The sequence below is a fragment of the Aulonocara sp. 'chitande type north' Nkhata Bay genome, linkage group LG12 (genome assembly GCF_057382095.1).
Source record: "Aulonocara sp. 'chitande type north' Nkhata Bay isolate Kocher_YH1m ecotype deep benthic linkage group LG12, A_spYH_male_GT1.1, whole genome shotgun sequence".
NCBI classification, from domain to species: Eukaryota; Metazoa; Chordata; class Actinopteri; order Cichliformes; family Cichlidae; genus Aulonocara; species Aulonocara sp. 'chitande type north' Nkhata Bay.
The window spans coordinates 32,580,028-32,594,758 of record NC_141355.1 but is presented as its reverse complement, the minus strand read 5'-3'; the positions used below and the strand labels follow the sequence as shown (position 1 = coordinate 32,594,758).

General features: G+C 39.0%; 3 protein-coding genes across 4 annotated transcripts in view; 2 read left to right on the top strand and 1 right to left on the bottom strand.

Moving 5' to 3' along the window:
- The first annotated feature begins 146 nt into the window (after positions 1 to 146).
- ppil3 (peptidylprolyl isomerase (cyclophilin)-like 3) lies at positions 147 to 2,331 on the top strand. 2 transcript variants are annotated; one of them, XM_086312970.1, is made up of 6 exons: positions 147 to 289; positions 511 to 585; positions 1,347 to 1,440; positions 1,535 to 1,602; positions 1,689 to 1,807; positions 1,923 to 2,331. In XM_086312970.1, exons 1-6 carry the CDS (start codon positions 287 to 289, stop codon positions 2,047 to 2,049), a joined length of 486 nt encoding a protein of 161 aa, XP_086169096.1. In that variant the 5' UTR covers positions 147 to 286; the 3' UTR covers positions 2,050 to 2,331. The 2 variants fall into 2 exon arrangements, with proteins under 2 accessions (XP_086169096.1, XP_086169097.1); XM_086312971.1 differs by lacking the exons at positions 147 to 289; positions 511 to 585 and adding an exon at positions 996 to 1,199.
- A 699-nt stretch (positions 2,332 to 3,030) lies between these two features.
- Positions 3,031 to 7,444, top strand: LOC147317834 (uncharacterized). Its single transcript, XM_086315194.1, has 8 exons — positions 3,031 to 3,104; positions 3,344 to 3,514; positions 4,503 to 4,681; positions 5,866 to 5,959; positions 6,074 to 6,143; positions 6,239 to 6,275; positions 6,969 to 7,032; positions 7,190 to 7,444. Exons 1-8 carry the CDS (start codon positions 3,081 to 3,083, stop codon positions 7,346 to 7,348), a joined length of 798 nt encoding a protein of 265 aa, XP_086171320.1. The 5' UTR covers positions 3,031 to 3,080; the 3' UTR covers positions 7,349 to 7,444.
- A 203-nt stretch (positions 7,445 to 7,647) lies between these two features.
- Positions 7,648 to 14,731, bottom strand: part of col27a1b (collagen, type XXVII, alpha 1b) — a 67,779-nt gene continuing 60,695 nt past the window's right edge. Inside the window, exons 52-62 of the mRNA XM_086315193.1 lie at positions 13,743 to 13,805; positions 13,526 to 13,579; positions 13,388 to 13,423; positions 12,867 to 12,884; positions 12,696 to 12,731; positions 12,038 to 12,064; positions 11,874 to 11,939; positions 11,519 to 11,687; positions 11,311 to 11,420; positions 10,169 to 10,387; positions 7,648 to 9,137 (exon numbers count right to left, since the gene is read on the bottom strand). Of these exons, the coding sequence (XP_086171319.1) occupies positions 8,991 to 9,137; positions 10,169 to 10,387; positions 11,311 to 11,420; positions 11,519 to 11,687; positions 11,874 to 11,939; positions 12,038 to 12,064; positions 12,696 to 12,731; positions 12,867 to 12,884; positions 13,388 to 13,423; positions 13,526 to 13,579; positions 13,743 to 13,805 (945 nt within the window). The 3' untranslated portion in view covers positions 7,648 to 8,990. The remainder of the gene's footprint in view (positions 9,138 to 10,168; positions 10,388 to 11,310; positions 11,421 to 11,518; positions 11,688 to 11,873; positions 11,940 to 12,037; positions 12,065 to 12,695; positions 12,732 to 12,866; positions 12,885 to 13,387; positions 13,424 to 13,525; positions 13,580 to 13,742; positions 13,806 to 14,731) is intronic.

Genomic DNA, 14,731 nt, shown 5'->3' with positions numbered 1-14,731 from the left:
CTTTACAAAAATCCTTCATCATAGGATAAAGGAGATCACTCATTAACAATTTTTTACAAGGGCCATTTCCAGAAACTGGACAACCACGCCCAAACCATGTCAGCAAAATGTCCCTCCCCTCACTGTTAGTGCCAGTGACTCTTTTTTTTTTTTTCTTTAATTTTTCAATTGTCTGCGCCTCTCGTTTTGTTTGTGAAAATTCCTTGCGGAACCATTCACCGCTGGATACCCATCCCCACACGGACATGTTTCTTCGACACACTTATTCACAGACGCAACATTTGAAATGGTGAGTTTCATTGTCGCATTTACAGTCGCTATTTGTCAAATTGAGGTTGTTTCCTAATATTACGTTATAACGGTTCTAAACAGGCTACGAGTCACTTAAAGCATTGTGTAATAATGTAGTTCTTTGCGATAGCAGGCTAAGCTAGTCAAGTAGTGGAAGTTGAAGTTCGGGAGAATTTCCTTGTCTTCGTGATGTTTTTGATGTTCTTGTCTATTTTGCAGGCTGTTACACTTCACACAGATCTAGGAGACATTAAAATTGAATTGTTCTGTGAGCGCACACCGAGGGCATGTGAGGTAAATGTATTTCTCACCCTAACTCTCCCTAGCAATCAAGCCTTTTATTTTAAAACTCTTACATTTTATGGACCTTTACGTGAAAAAGTAAGACGATCCAGCACTCGATTTATTTTCTTCCACTAATTCAGGGTCGTAGGTGGGATGGCGTTTATCCTAACCCACTTGGATCTTGTGTTGTTGTAGTACGAAAGTACGCTAAAATGCAATTTGGGGGCTTTCTGTATGAAGTTTGCATGTTGGTCCTGTGTGTGTGCATGGGTCTATCGGATTCCTCCCACAGTCCAAAGGCGTGCCAGTTCTGAATTGAATGCAGGTGTAAATGATGATGATGATTATTGATAAATCAAATCAAATGAATGATTGGACTGATGTAGGACATTTCTAAGAGGTTACTGACCCGATTTCAGACTTTATTCAGATTTGTGTGCACCTGATGTGTCGGAATTACTTTCCAGCATGGCACAAGACTACAAAGAGCATTAAAAACTCAATTTAAAAACTCAGTTCTAAGATATACTGTCTGTAATGAAGATGGAAGAGGGGTGATGTGGTCACCTCTGGCAGATAAAGTTCTTTACAATCTAGACTCAGAAATGATCGTATTCTGTCAGGTAAATAAAGATAGTCAATTCTTAAGGGCGATGAAGGTGTTTAAGATTGCATTTTTTTTTAAATGTAATAATAACATTTGTAAGTGTAATTTAAAAACATGACAAATACAAGAATTTGCATTTAATTTTGCTGGTGTTTTTTTGCAGAACTTTCTTGCTTTGTGTGCCAGCGGCTTCTACAATGGTTGCGTCTTCCACCGAAATATAAAGGGCTTCATGGTTCAGACTGGAGATCCTACAGGTACAGATGTTATTGTTGTTTTTGAAGTAGCAAAAAAATATATAAAATGAACTTCCTGTTCATTGCATCTTTGTTTTCTTATTAAAACCTCCAGGTACAGGTAAAGGAGGAACAAGCATGTGGGGGCGTAAATTTGAGGATGAGTTCAGTGAACACTTAAAAGTGAGTAAATCCTATAGCTAGTTGGTTTAAGCTGGTTTTACCCAAGTGTCATTCTGTGGGAATGTTTTTCGTTCTTCTGATTTCAGCATAATGTAAGAGGAGTGGTCTCCATGGCAAACAATGGTCCCAACACGAATGGCTCCCAGTTTTTCTTCACTTATGCCAAACAGCCTCACCTGGACATGAAGTACACAGTGTTTGGAAAGTAAGCATCTTATGCAAGCCAACAAAACAGGTTTATGATTGTGTGACCACCTACTGGCTTTGTTACCTCAGGTAAAATTGAAACATTTGCTGACTGCTTACCCTCTAAAATTTAGGATCATAGACGGCTTGGAAACACTGGATGAGCTGGAGAAGCTGCCTGTGAATGAAAAGACGTTCCGGCCACTGACTGAAACTCGGATAAAGGATGTCACCATTCATGCTAATCCTTTTGCTGGATAGCAGATTTTCACTTTCATATGATACAATGCTTGTTGCCTTGCTAAAGTCGAAATACTTTTCAAATGGTAGAACTGGAGAGTCCACTCACATGCCCAGACAGTGGGCAGAGTGCTGACTTCAAAGCTACAAAGTGTTAAATTGTCTTAACTTTTATACGGTGTAGTTCCTCATTTTGCAACTTCATGTAAAAAGTATATATAAATCAGGGGGATGTCTTGTTTCCTTTAGACAATAAACTTTGTAAACAAAAAATAAAATATGGATGTAACCACCATGATGTCACCCATTGGTTAGTGAAGTCTCATTCTGAAGTGTTTCAAAGTTGTTTTTTGAAGCTGACTGTCACAAGATGGAGGTGGATCTAAACAGGAGACCAGAGGAGGCCACACACTTCTTACTGACACATGAATGATATGTTGTTAACCAGTGAAAATAGCGTGGAAATTTCTTAGTTTCTGGTTGTAAAAATTACTATATTTTACAAACTGATTATGATTTACTTAGTTAACCTGAAACTAGCAGTTGAACCCAAAGTTATCAGGAAAGTGTTTGCTGAGGTTACATAACAAAGGAGCTGAGGATTGTTTCCCCATAGACTTCTTTGTAAACGCAAGTCTTTTTGGAACTTTACGAGTCGCCTCCTGCTGGTCGTTAAAAAGATATACAGGTTGAAGTTCGTTTCACCTTTCAGACGAAGATGTATCCGTATTTTACACTGTCTGTGCTTTAAATCAGTTTTGAAATTATTTTTGTCCTTAACAGGTTCCTTTCCATTTATTCAAGTACTCTAAAGGGGAATGTAATAAATTGCCAATGTTGCGTGTTTAAAAAAAAAAACAAAAAAACTTTTATAATAAAAACATTTTTGATTTTAGCATGTTTTCAGAATATGTTTTACATGCAGCATCTTTTCCGTGAGAGTCCGCTTAACATCTTGTAGTCCTAAGAACTAGTTTGAACTACAAATGACTTATTGCGTCACATTGCGTCATCAGTAGTGGACAACTGTCACGCGGACCCTGGTAGAAATCATGGCTACAGGTGATGCGTTTAAAGTAAGTTTATTGCCTTGCGTGGGTTTACAGTCCTTCATGGTTGCTCATTTATGAGTTTGGTCATGTATTTATTATTATTCATTTATTTTATCCAGGCGAAAACTCATTGAGAGTTACATTTAACTTCCAAGAGGGACCTGGCTAATAAGGGCAACAAAAATGAACGAAATCCGGGCTTATTTCTGCAAGTTAAGATACCTTGGAGAAAGACTTGGAAGTGTTTTTGCTGTGCATTGTAGGTGTCATCTCTGAAGGGGAAAGTGGCCCTGATAACAGGCGCCAGCTCGGGAATTGGAGCCGGTACGAGCGTCCTGTTCGCTAAACTCGGAGCTCTGCTGGCTCTGAACGGCCGCGATGTGGAAAACCTCAACAAAGTAGCCAAAGAATGCACAGACTGTGGAGCCGACGAGGTACATAACGTAGTATGCTTCATATATATATGCACACACTTCCATAATGTAGTTGAATAAACACAAGTTGGATGCTGTAATAAAAATATTATACTTTTATACATTTTCTAGCGGTTGGTACAACCTCCTGTGACCTCCTGGTGGTCAATTTAATGACCAACAGCAGGTCAATTTAATGAGCAGAACTAAGTTATTAAACAATTTTAGTGTTTGTAACTACATCAGAATTACAAAAACAAGCATAGAGATGCATATACCTACTTACTGTATACTTTGTAAGTTACACCTTACTAGTAGCTTTTTTGCCTTCACAACTACCTTAAATCTTCACGGCATAGATGCAAGAACATACAGGAAACATTTTGGAGATTTTGGTCCATATTGACTTGATAGTGTCAGACAGCTGCTGCAGGTTTGTCTCCTGCATGTCTATTTTACAAATCTCCCATTTCACCACAATGCCAGAGCTCATCTGTTGGACTCTGGTCATTTTGGAGGGCATTTGACCAAAGTGCAAAGTCATTTTCATGTTCAAAGTGTGTCAAGAAAACACTATTACACCTTCAGCAGCAGCCTGAACCTTTGATGCTATGCAGGATGGATCTGTGCTTTCATGTTGTTTACGCCAAATTCTGAGCCTACCATCCAAAGCAGCAGGAATGGCACCTGCTGTGGTACCCTGTGTGGTCTTCTGCTGTGGTAGTCCATCTATTTCAAGGTTTAATGTGTTGCATTTAGTAATACTCTAAATACTCAGAGACTGACTAATTAGATATTTGCATTGTAACTAACAAAGTGACTGGTGAGTGTAAAGAAGCAGTTTTTAAGGCTGGTGCCACTATTGTTATTACTTGACCATTATTTGTGCCATTAACAAAACAGTTTGTTCTGTATTTACTGTTACTTTAGTGTTGAAGGCATACATTTTTGTCAACTTTATAACTAATTTAAAAACCAGTTCTTAATGAAAGGTTGTGTGTGCATGCAGCCTCTACTCGTTCCTGGAGACCTGACTGATGAGGAGATTGTAAAAAGCACGGTGGAGAAAACTATCGCTCACTTCGGCCGGCTGGATGTGCTGGTCAACAGTGCTGGCATACTGGCAATGGGCAGCATCGAGACAACAGACCTGGCTCAGTATGACAAGGTCATGAACGTTAATGTGAGGTAGGAGACCTGGCTTTATGTAGGAGATGTATTGGTGTCAGTTTCACAAAGCCATATAGTTGTTGATTATCAGAATCAGAATCAGAATCAGAATACTTTATTGATCCCTGGGGGAAATTATTTTTTGTTACAGTGCTCCATTTTAAACCAACATTAAGACAAGACAGACAATACACTAACTAAGAATAGTACAATATATACATATATATACATACATACATACATAAGTCACTCATAAATAATAGTTGGAAAAGAAACATGTGTAGTTGTAGCAGCAAACAGTGTGTTAAGTGGATGCGTTGTACAGGGAGATGGCCACAGGCAGGAATGATTTCCTGTGTTGTTCAGTGGTGCTTTTCAGTAATCTCAGTCTCTCACTGAACGAGCTCCTGTGACTGACCAGCATGTCATGGAGTGGGTGGGATTAAAGAAGAGGTTAAATATAAAACTGGGAAAGAGAAATCATTTATTACATGGCACTCTTCATATATTAAGAATATCTTTATAATAATGATACTTGTCAACCTGTGAGGGTATTTTTTAAGATGCTGCATTTGAATACAACTGAATATGATATTTATTTTATTTAAATATTCTAAACTGTACGTGACGTTTAACAGTTAATATTTTATTATTTTGTGAGCAGTTTAGCAGTGCTTTCTCTTTAACGTGTGCATGCGTGCTTGAAAAGTAGAATTAAGCATGTTTAACCATTTTTCCACACCATGGACACAATGAAGCTGCATGTATGAAAATGTGAGGCTGTTAAAATATAAAATGTTAAACAATTGATAAGAACACGGTATCCTTTTGAAGTCGATTTTTTTACATACTTAGGATGGCCAATCCTTCTAATGTAGGATCCATTTAGTCCTACATTAATTCTATTGTGCTGTAAAAACAGGTTGGAATTCACAAGCAGAAAGTGAATTCTGTGCAAATACAGATTTAACACTGCCATTATCGACAGGAACATTATCTCAGTAGAACCATTCATCAGCTGTCTAGACTGGATGTAGCCTGACTAATGTAGGCCTTGGTGAGATACTGCTTTTATTACAATGGTGAAGCCAATCACAGATGTCAGGATGTTAACTGACCAAGCACTGGTTATTATACTGAGTCATAACTGCATATTTAATGTTCAAAGACTTTTAAAAGTAATTTTAGTTCATATATTACAGATCTATATACCACCTGACCCAACTTTGTGTACCGCACCTGATCAAGACCAAAGGCTCCATCGTCAATGTATCCAGTGTGAACGGACAGAGATCAGTGGGTACTCTGCATGTAGACGCAATATTTAAACAGCACCATCCATATGAAATATCTTTATGAACTTATGTGTTATAAAGCATCTTCAAAGAAGTGTAATTTTTCTCTCTGTAGTTCCCTGGTGTGTTGGCCTATTGCATGTCCAAGGCTGCTATTGATCAGTTTACACGTTGCATAGCACTTGGTGAGCTCTTTATTACCTTCATGTGGACAGCAATATAAAAGTTTGCATTGGCATATAAGAATGGCCCATCATATAACTACTTTTTTAAATTTCAGAGCTGGCATCAAAGCAGGTTAGAGTGAACTCTGTCTGGTAAGTGCAATAAACATGTTATCGTTGCACAGGTTCAGATTTATGATCACATTCATTTCTCATTCTTCTTTTAATAAGAAGTTTTTCAAACGTGCAGTGCGGCCCTTCACATTTTCAGATTTTCAGCGGATAGTGCTGATAAAAGTGAAAATAGTGAAAATAGCACAAGCAAAGTGGGCATCATATGCCTCCTGCCTGCTCTAACGATGCAGCACCCTGGTTTAAACCAAACAAAGAATTTGACATCTCAAGCAACTCCCGTGGGCGGCTGTGGCTCAGGTGGCACAGCAAGTCATTTCCCAATTGGAACGGTCAGTGGATCAATCTCTGACTCATCCAGCCTCGTGCCGAAGTGTTCTTAGGCACCCCTGATGCATCCATCGGAGTGCGAGTGTGCGCGCCACTGTTACAAAGTGCTTAGAAAGCACTGTGTGATTTTGTGTGTGATTGGGTGGATGGAACTTGCAGTAGAAAGTGCTTTGAGTGCTCAACTGAATAGAAAGGTGTTGTATAAGTATCAGTCCATTTACCTGCTGCTGTGTGCTACAAAGAAGGGGCAACTTCAAACTCCTGAACTGGTTCTCCAAACTTTTTCAAGAGTCCATGTGTGAAAACTGCTTTCAATTCTGTGCTGTTTGACTGTCCAAAACTCTGATGGGGAGAAAAAATTCATTTCTGATTTTATTTGTTTAGTCCTGGTGTGATCATCACCGATGTCCACAAGAGAGCGGGACTAAATGACGAACAGTATACCCAGGTAATATTTACTGTATTCAGCTGAATAAATATGTATAGAATCTCAGTCATGCAACTCAAGTCATCTCAAATGTGAGGATCTATTTCTTTAACTTTTTTTAGCAACAGAACCAAAAGTGTAGCATTATTTTCTTATTGTTTTATGTTTTTACCACCAGTTTCTTGATAAGTGTAAGCAGACCCATGCCCTCGGTCGACCAGGCGAGGTGGAAGAAGTGGCCCACAGCATTGCTTTCCTGGCATCTGATGCTGCCAGCTTCATTACTGGAGTCAACCTGCCAATTGATGGCGGCCGTCATGCCATGTGCCCGAGATAAGACCGTGTATGTACAGCATCCTGTACAAACATGGTCTTAACTGGTCTTATCAACACCCATACAGCACTCTGCTAATATAACACTTTTAAACCTGGAGTCTGTCTGTGTTTTTGAATTGCGTAAGACTGCAGTAACATTGCCCCTAATGGCATTAAAATTTAAATGATGATGAAAGCTGCTAGAGAAAAAAGACATCACAGACACCATTTACCTTCATCTGTACAATGGTAGTAGTGGCTGGCACGACATCAAATTTCCAGGTGTGAAATGAACAAAAGGAAAGTAAAGTGTCACAAACAGGCAGTTTAAATGCATTTATTTTGTTGCGTTTGAAAATTTTCCTTTGAAGAAAAACTCGGAAAGCTACTTATCAACAAAGCTTTCAGACTTTTTATCGAATTACCTATCGAGGCGTTAGACTTAAACGTCTGTGCAGACCAAAACAATGTTAGCTTGTGTACCATGGTAGTTAAGAGTTGTATAGTGTAAAAACAAAAAAAATATCCTCTGAGTCGTTATCATTATTGCATATTTCAGTAAGAACCTTTAAACCTCCGAATGACAAAAAAATAAAATACAATCCTAAAACGGTGCCTAGTTTGAAGATTTTAAATAATCTTTAAATAGAATCCACTGATAATAAATGTTGCATAGCTATACATTTACATTTTGACAAACTGAAATTATTTTGTCAGAATCATACAAAGAATATTGAAAACGGTAATACCTTGAAAATATAATTTAAGAAATTTGGCCTGTATGTATACGTAACAGTCTTCCCTTTAAAAGCACAGACCTAGCTTTGCTGACAAGAGTTTATCATACGCGTGTCGACTGCGGCAGCACCAGGTGTCACCTCTGTGTCATCCCAGATCATATCAGGCAACGACTTGTTTTGCTGCGGGATGGGAGGAACAGAACGAGGTAGCATCTTGACACTTTTTTTTTCAGTTCACACGAGAAATCTTTGCTCCACCTTGACATTTAAGGCACCCCACAGCAGTTATTTGTGTGAAGATATCCGCATAAATGTGGTGTCTCGTAGCACTTGACAGTTAATAGAGGCTCAAAAAGACTTACCTGGAGACTGTGTGTGTGTGCTTGAAGCACACTATACCTGAATGAGTGATATGACATTGATACGGTGTATCCTTAAAGGCTGTGTAACAATAACTATTGCACTTTATCTTACAATATACAGTACATATACATGTTTAAATAATACTTAAACGTTGAAAGAAGGAGTAACTGAATTTGAACTGTTCTGTATTTCCATACAAGTCAGACCGTGAAGAAACTATGATACACCGTGGTCTGAGAGATGACAGAAATGAGACGTTCATAATACTTCCTTCCAAAAGGGGCATCCAGGTCTTGTGTCACAAAAACAAGTCTCTAACAAAAGGAGCTTATTGTGTTGCATATGCTGATTAGTGCCAGAAGTCTTATCTCTGCGATTCCAACGGGCCTTCTTTATCTGGCGCCCCTCCTGTTTCTGCAGTCCAAGCATATTTTGGGTAGAAAAAAAATGGGAGGTTGTTTTTTTTGTGTTTTTTTCTTTTTTGCAAATCACTGAAGTGCTGTTCTCCCTAATCCAAAATCTTCCATGAAGTCACTGCTTTTAGGAGCGTGCCACAGTCATTTATAAGAAGCACACAGGTCCAACCTCTAGGTGATAGTGTGCCCCGGGCTCTGCAGTTGGGAGGTTGTGCACATCCACTATGGGGAGTAAGTTTGGATCCTGGCTCTGGAAGATAAAATGCGTCTGATGCCAGCGCCCATCCTTGATCTGAAAGCCAGATTTGCATAGTGTTATGGGATATAATCACAAAATTGCATGAAAGAATCAGTTCTCCGTCGCCTGGCGTCATTTCTATATTGACACAATTTTATCAGCTCATTTTCAGATATCCATCACTGTCTTCAAAACCAGTGCAAAAAGAGGTAAATGGAATTTAACTGGGCCCCTCACTGAAAAAGCAGTCTATTCTCGATAATCCTCAGACGTCACTGGGAATAATTTTAATTGGAATGACTTTCTACCAAAGAAATGCTCCTTCCAGAAACTACTGACAAAGAGTTTTGTGGATTATCCAAAGTAACCGGGACAGGATTTATGGAAAGAAGGCTAATGCTGCATTCCTTTTTTTGAGCACATCAAACCAAACTGCATTAACCCACAAAATATTAGGTTGAATATTGAAGAATGGAGCTGGGGTGAGAAGGTGATTAGCTTTGTGAAGCATGAAGGCTTAAAGAAAAAAACTAAACAAAAAACTTGGTTAACCAGTATCTCTGTATAACTGATGAAACAGCCAACTGGCTGTTAAAACATTAAGTTATGTTTTTAGAGGAACTTGTCATAAAGTCTTTAAAGCACGTGATGCTCTATAACAGCGGTCCCCAACCTCCGGCCCACGGACCGGTACCGGTCTGTGAGTCATTTGGAACCGGACCGCAAGAGTTGAGGCTCGGGTGTGAAATTTATGGTTTTCAACGTTATTTTTTTTAGTGTTTTTATCATTAACTCGGTTTCCCTGGGTCTTTTCCTGTCTTATGAATGAATCTTCTTTTTTTGGTACCGGTGCTGGTTTTATTTTGTTGTATTTATCCGCGACACCTTAAAGGCCGGTCCGTGACAATATTGTCGGACATAAACCGGTCCGTGGTGCAAAAAAGGTTGGGGACCGCTACCCTAAAAGGAAAAAAAAAACATTTTTTGCTTTGTACAAAAAACCCCAACATACATTAATAATACAATTAAGACCAAAGTACTGAGTATTGCATTGACTTCAGTGCCATAACGGTAACGACGCATACCCAGCAGTCATCTCTGGGTATGAGCGGCTGCAGGAGGTCTCCTGCTCCAATCCTCTCCCCTGTCCAGGCCTTGAAGCTTACAGCTGTGGATGAACGTTGCAGTGAAGGCCCTGCTGCCCACACAGACATGTTGAGGCAGTGAATGATGATGTGCTGCACAGCCTCAGTGCTCAAAAGGTGGATGAAGTTCATCTGGATGCGACCGACCCCGGTGTCCAACTATAAAGTAAGTAGATTTTTCTCAATGCATTTAAATGTGAAAAGGTCAAGTTCAGAATCTGGACGACGAGGTGTTATGACAAACTAATTTGCTGTATACTGAGTGTATTGGCTTCATCTTACATCATTTACTCTTTTTGACCATGATTTTTGAAGTAAATGTACTATAGTACGTTCAGAAAAGCAGTTAAACTAAGATAAATGATAGCAACCCCTAACAATTGTTAATTTACAATTAAAAATAACCAATTGTTAGTCTTTCTAATGGACAGACTTGAGCACAATCTGTTTGGATGTTGATAACAGACTGCAGCTCTGCTATGAATCTGAATGAGGTACATCTGGATCACAGATTGTACCTTAATTATGACTATCTAACCCTGTTATTATATTCACAGTTTACCAAGGAAATAGATCAGTCCATATTTGTGTTATTGTGTGCCATTCGGTGTTTTGTTGCAATATCTTCAAGCTGAAATGACAAAAGAATCAGTGGATAAAGGGTATTTTCAGAGTCTGAGGATTTACTTGCCAACTCAGTGTGTGTTTGATGATGACTTGGCCAAGTCTGAAGACCAAATGTGATGCCTTAAGATTCACTACGACTGTGATCTTTCCAAATAGTCCTAGAGTTTATTGTGCAGAGCCAGAAATTGAACAGCTGTGCTCCTTTATTTATTGCACGAGTGTCATTATGCACACACATGGCCCATCTTAAACCCCAAGCCTCTCTACTTTTTCAGAAATCTTTCTGAAGCCAACACGAGGAAAACATTTTCCACAAGGACACAAGTGGATTTGATATTTACCCACCGTCTGCATAGTATTCAAAGCAATCTTGTCTGTATCTAAGTGACATGTATTTACATTTTACAGGATATTGTATCTAGCTGAGGCAAATGGATACAAATAGATAACCTAACCTTGGAAACTGTGAGAGGCTTCAGGCAAGTTTGTCCTCCACCAGTGAAGTTGCAAGTCACCTCAATCATGTCAGCTACGCATCCGAGGTTTGGATCAATCCAGTAAGTGCCTTTCAACATGAAGGAAGGATGGGAGAACAACCCTTAACTACATAAACAGAGACCATATGTGCGCAGAAATGATGGTCCTGTTTAAATATTTCCTCACCGTCATACATCTTCTGCTCACAGTTGTAGAGATCTCTGCAGATTCGGGCAGGATTGTCGCGGGTTCCCAGCGGGTTCTTAAGACTCTGGATCAGAGTGCTGAGATGCTGCAGCATCTTAAATATCTCATTGCCCTGGTCTAACATGGGCAGGTCCATGCTCGGATAATTCTAATTTGCACATAAATAAATCACTTGAGGTTTTGAAATTTGTCTTTAAGTACATGAAACTTCATTTCATTGTTAACTGTTGGTTTATTTGTAGCTATTCTTGAAAACTGTGATAGTCATGACTATATTCTGTACTGCTGCAGTGACCCAATTAACTTTAGCTGCATAGTTTCCATCAATACAAACCTCTTGTCTCAGTGCAGCATGAGAATCAATAATGTCTTGAAAAGCAGCACCGAGGGCTTCATTTCTCTGCCAGAAAAAAAAAGTAGCAAGGCATGAAGGTAACTTGCATTATGTGATTAATCCCAGAAAAATCCAGTTTAACAAAACAGGTGAAACACACTTACAAGTGAAAGGGCAGAACTGGGACGCCCCTAGAAAACAACAGAAAAAAACCTGTTATATTACAACTTATTTTGTCTTATCTGCATTTATGTAACAACAGCCGTTTAGTGCATTTGTGTTCATGAAACAGTTCTGTAAATCCTGATCTACCCTGTCGGTGGTGGTGTTTAATTTTCTCCCAACGTGCAGATAAGACACAATCATGAATGCAGAGGAAATGAGGCATGAAAAAGGAGGAAATAAAGCGTATCAAATGCAGAAAAGAAAAGCTGCTAGCCAAAAGCTATTTGTATTAGATCACAGTGGGGGGAAAAGCAGGTGTAACTAGTTAGATTATCCTGTAAATAGCACCGTATGTTTATAGTTTAAAGTGTACATGTACAAATGACTTTTTACTCTTCAAATTATTTTCCAGCAGACTTAAAGGGAATCCCACGTTTTCCTACTTTTTACTCTCAGCGTGTCTCAGTCTGTTCTCCCACTAAATCATCCTGTCTTTGCCAGAGATCAATTAATTTATTTATATTTTCTGGAAAATACAAGTCATCCATTTCAACTAAACATAATTTTCCCTGGCATTTCCCCCCACACGCATGAAACATCAAAATCAACCCCAGATTGTCTGAAACAGAAATCTGCCTTAGAAAAAGAAGAACTCACGGTTGGTCCAGGTGGTCCACGAGGACCAGGAGATCCCTAAAAAGTTCCATTCACACATTAGGCTTCAAAATATTTATAACTTGGCTTTTATAAAAAGTGATTAAGGTCATTTATTTCTTTTCATGCTTTAAAAAAGTAATGTAAAAGCTACAGATATGATTAATTACTCACTCTAGGTCCCTGCGTCCCCTGTTAGAGAGATGAAAGCAATACAATCAATATAAGTGCAGAGACGACTTTATATTATCTTGTACAGTGTAATGGCATCTTAGTGCTACCAATTCAACAGACAGTCTTTATCTACTGTATTTTGAATTGCCCTCTTGCTTCTTTGCAAGCCTACACTCAGAAATCCTATTTCCACACAGCAAATCCTATTTCCACACAGCAAACCCATACATGAATGTTGTTGGCGTTTTAAGAGTGAGGTTGCGAATTATCCCTGTGTATGAGCACTCAACAAACCTCTTAAAAAGCTTGAGAGGAGCAAGCAGCCAACATTTATCACCCTGACAGGATTTCCACAGCAGCTAAGTGTCACTGTGAGTGTAACAACAAACAGTGGAACACAATAGGAAATGAAAAGTCCTGAGGGCAAAGGAGGCTGAGCGGTGTGCTGTCTCCATACTAAGTATCCTATTCTGTGCTCACAGTAAAGACAGAAAAGGATTCATCAAAACAGCGCCACGCACCGTCTCCCCTCGACTTCCTTTGTCACCCTGGGGTCCCTGATGGAGAGAAACAAGACAAAGGATCACTCCATCATTGCCAAAAAACCAGGGAGAAGTCACATAAAGCTTGGCACATGGGATGACATACGAGGTACATACAGGATGACCGCTGGGGCCAATGATGCCAATGGGGCCCAAAGCACCCTCCATACCCTGGAAAGCAGAAGCATGTAAGTGACTGAGGACGGATGATGTAGCATCTGATGAAGTGGTACTTAATTTTCATGCCAAGTGTGCAGTTTGTGAGAGTTCAGTGCACAGAAATTGGCTGAAATACTGCACCAAGTTGCCAAACTACCGTTAATCTTCATCTTACCATCAAACCACGTGGTCCTTTTGGTCCCTGTATTCCTGCTGGGCCAGTGTCTCCTGGAGGTCCCTAGAAACAAGCCCAAGAAAAAAAAGACAATAGTATTTGTATTTCTTTGTCTAAACCAAACATGTTATTTAAAGTAGTGAGAACACATCCAAAGCTGTGTGCTACATGTGGGAAACTGGATGATGGGAAACCCTGATTCTCATGATATTGTCTGATGTTGATATGTTTAAACAGCTATATGCCAGTTTTAAACTGTCCTCCATCACCATTAAAGCTGCTGAAGAAATGTCTCTAGCTGCAATTCATTAAGAAGCAGGTCTAAGATTGTGTCTGTGTCAAAGCCCCATGTGCATTAAATTTATACATCTACTATTATAATAGTCATTTTATAATATTAATACAGTAAAATAATGTTTTACCGCACTATACAGATCAGCGGATTATTTTCTCAAACAAACAAAACGATGTTTTTAATATCAGGTTTAAAAAGTTGCTTTAGAAATTTTGTGTGGATTTACCTTAGATTGTGTAAAAAGCAACTTAGCTTCAAGGTGTTAGCATCTCTTTTTTTGCAGAGGTAAGAGTACAAACAAACACTACATCAATTAGGCAGCTTTTTAAATTAATAAACAGTTATTCTTCAAGTATGTAAGTTGTTAAAAATTACTTTTTTAAACGAGCAGTCTGGAATCTAAAGCTAAGCGGTTTACAAGCACAGAACACAGCAGCGCAGAATATTCTTATAAATCTAAAGTTTGGTTTCACAAACATGGAGGTGCTGTTACAGATGTGCTATTTCAAACATTTATCCAACAGGTGAACAGCACATGCGCTGACAGTTTTCCTTTTAAATATGTATATAAAAAAGGAGTAAATGGTTTGAAGCACAGTGTTTTACAGAAGCCCTGACCATAAAAAGTGCCATTACAAAAACACTACATTTTACACTTATTACAGTTATCAATATTGTTGACATTACAAACGTA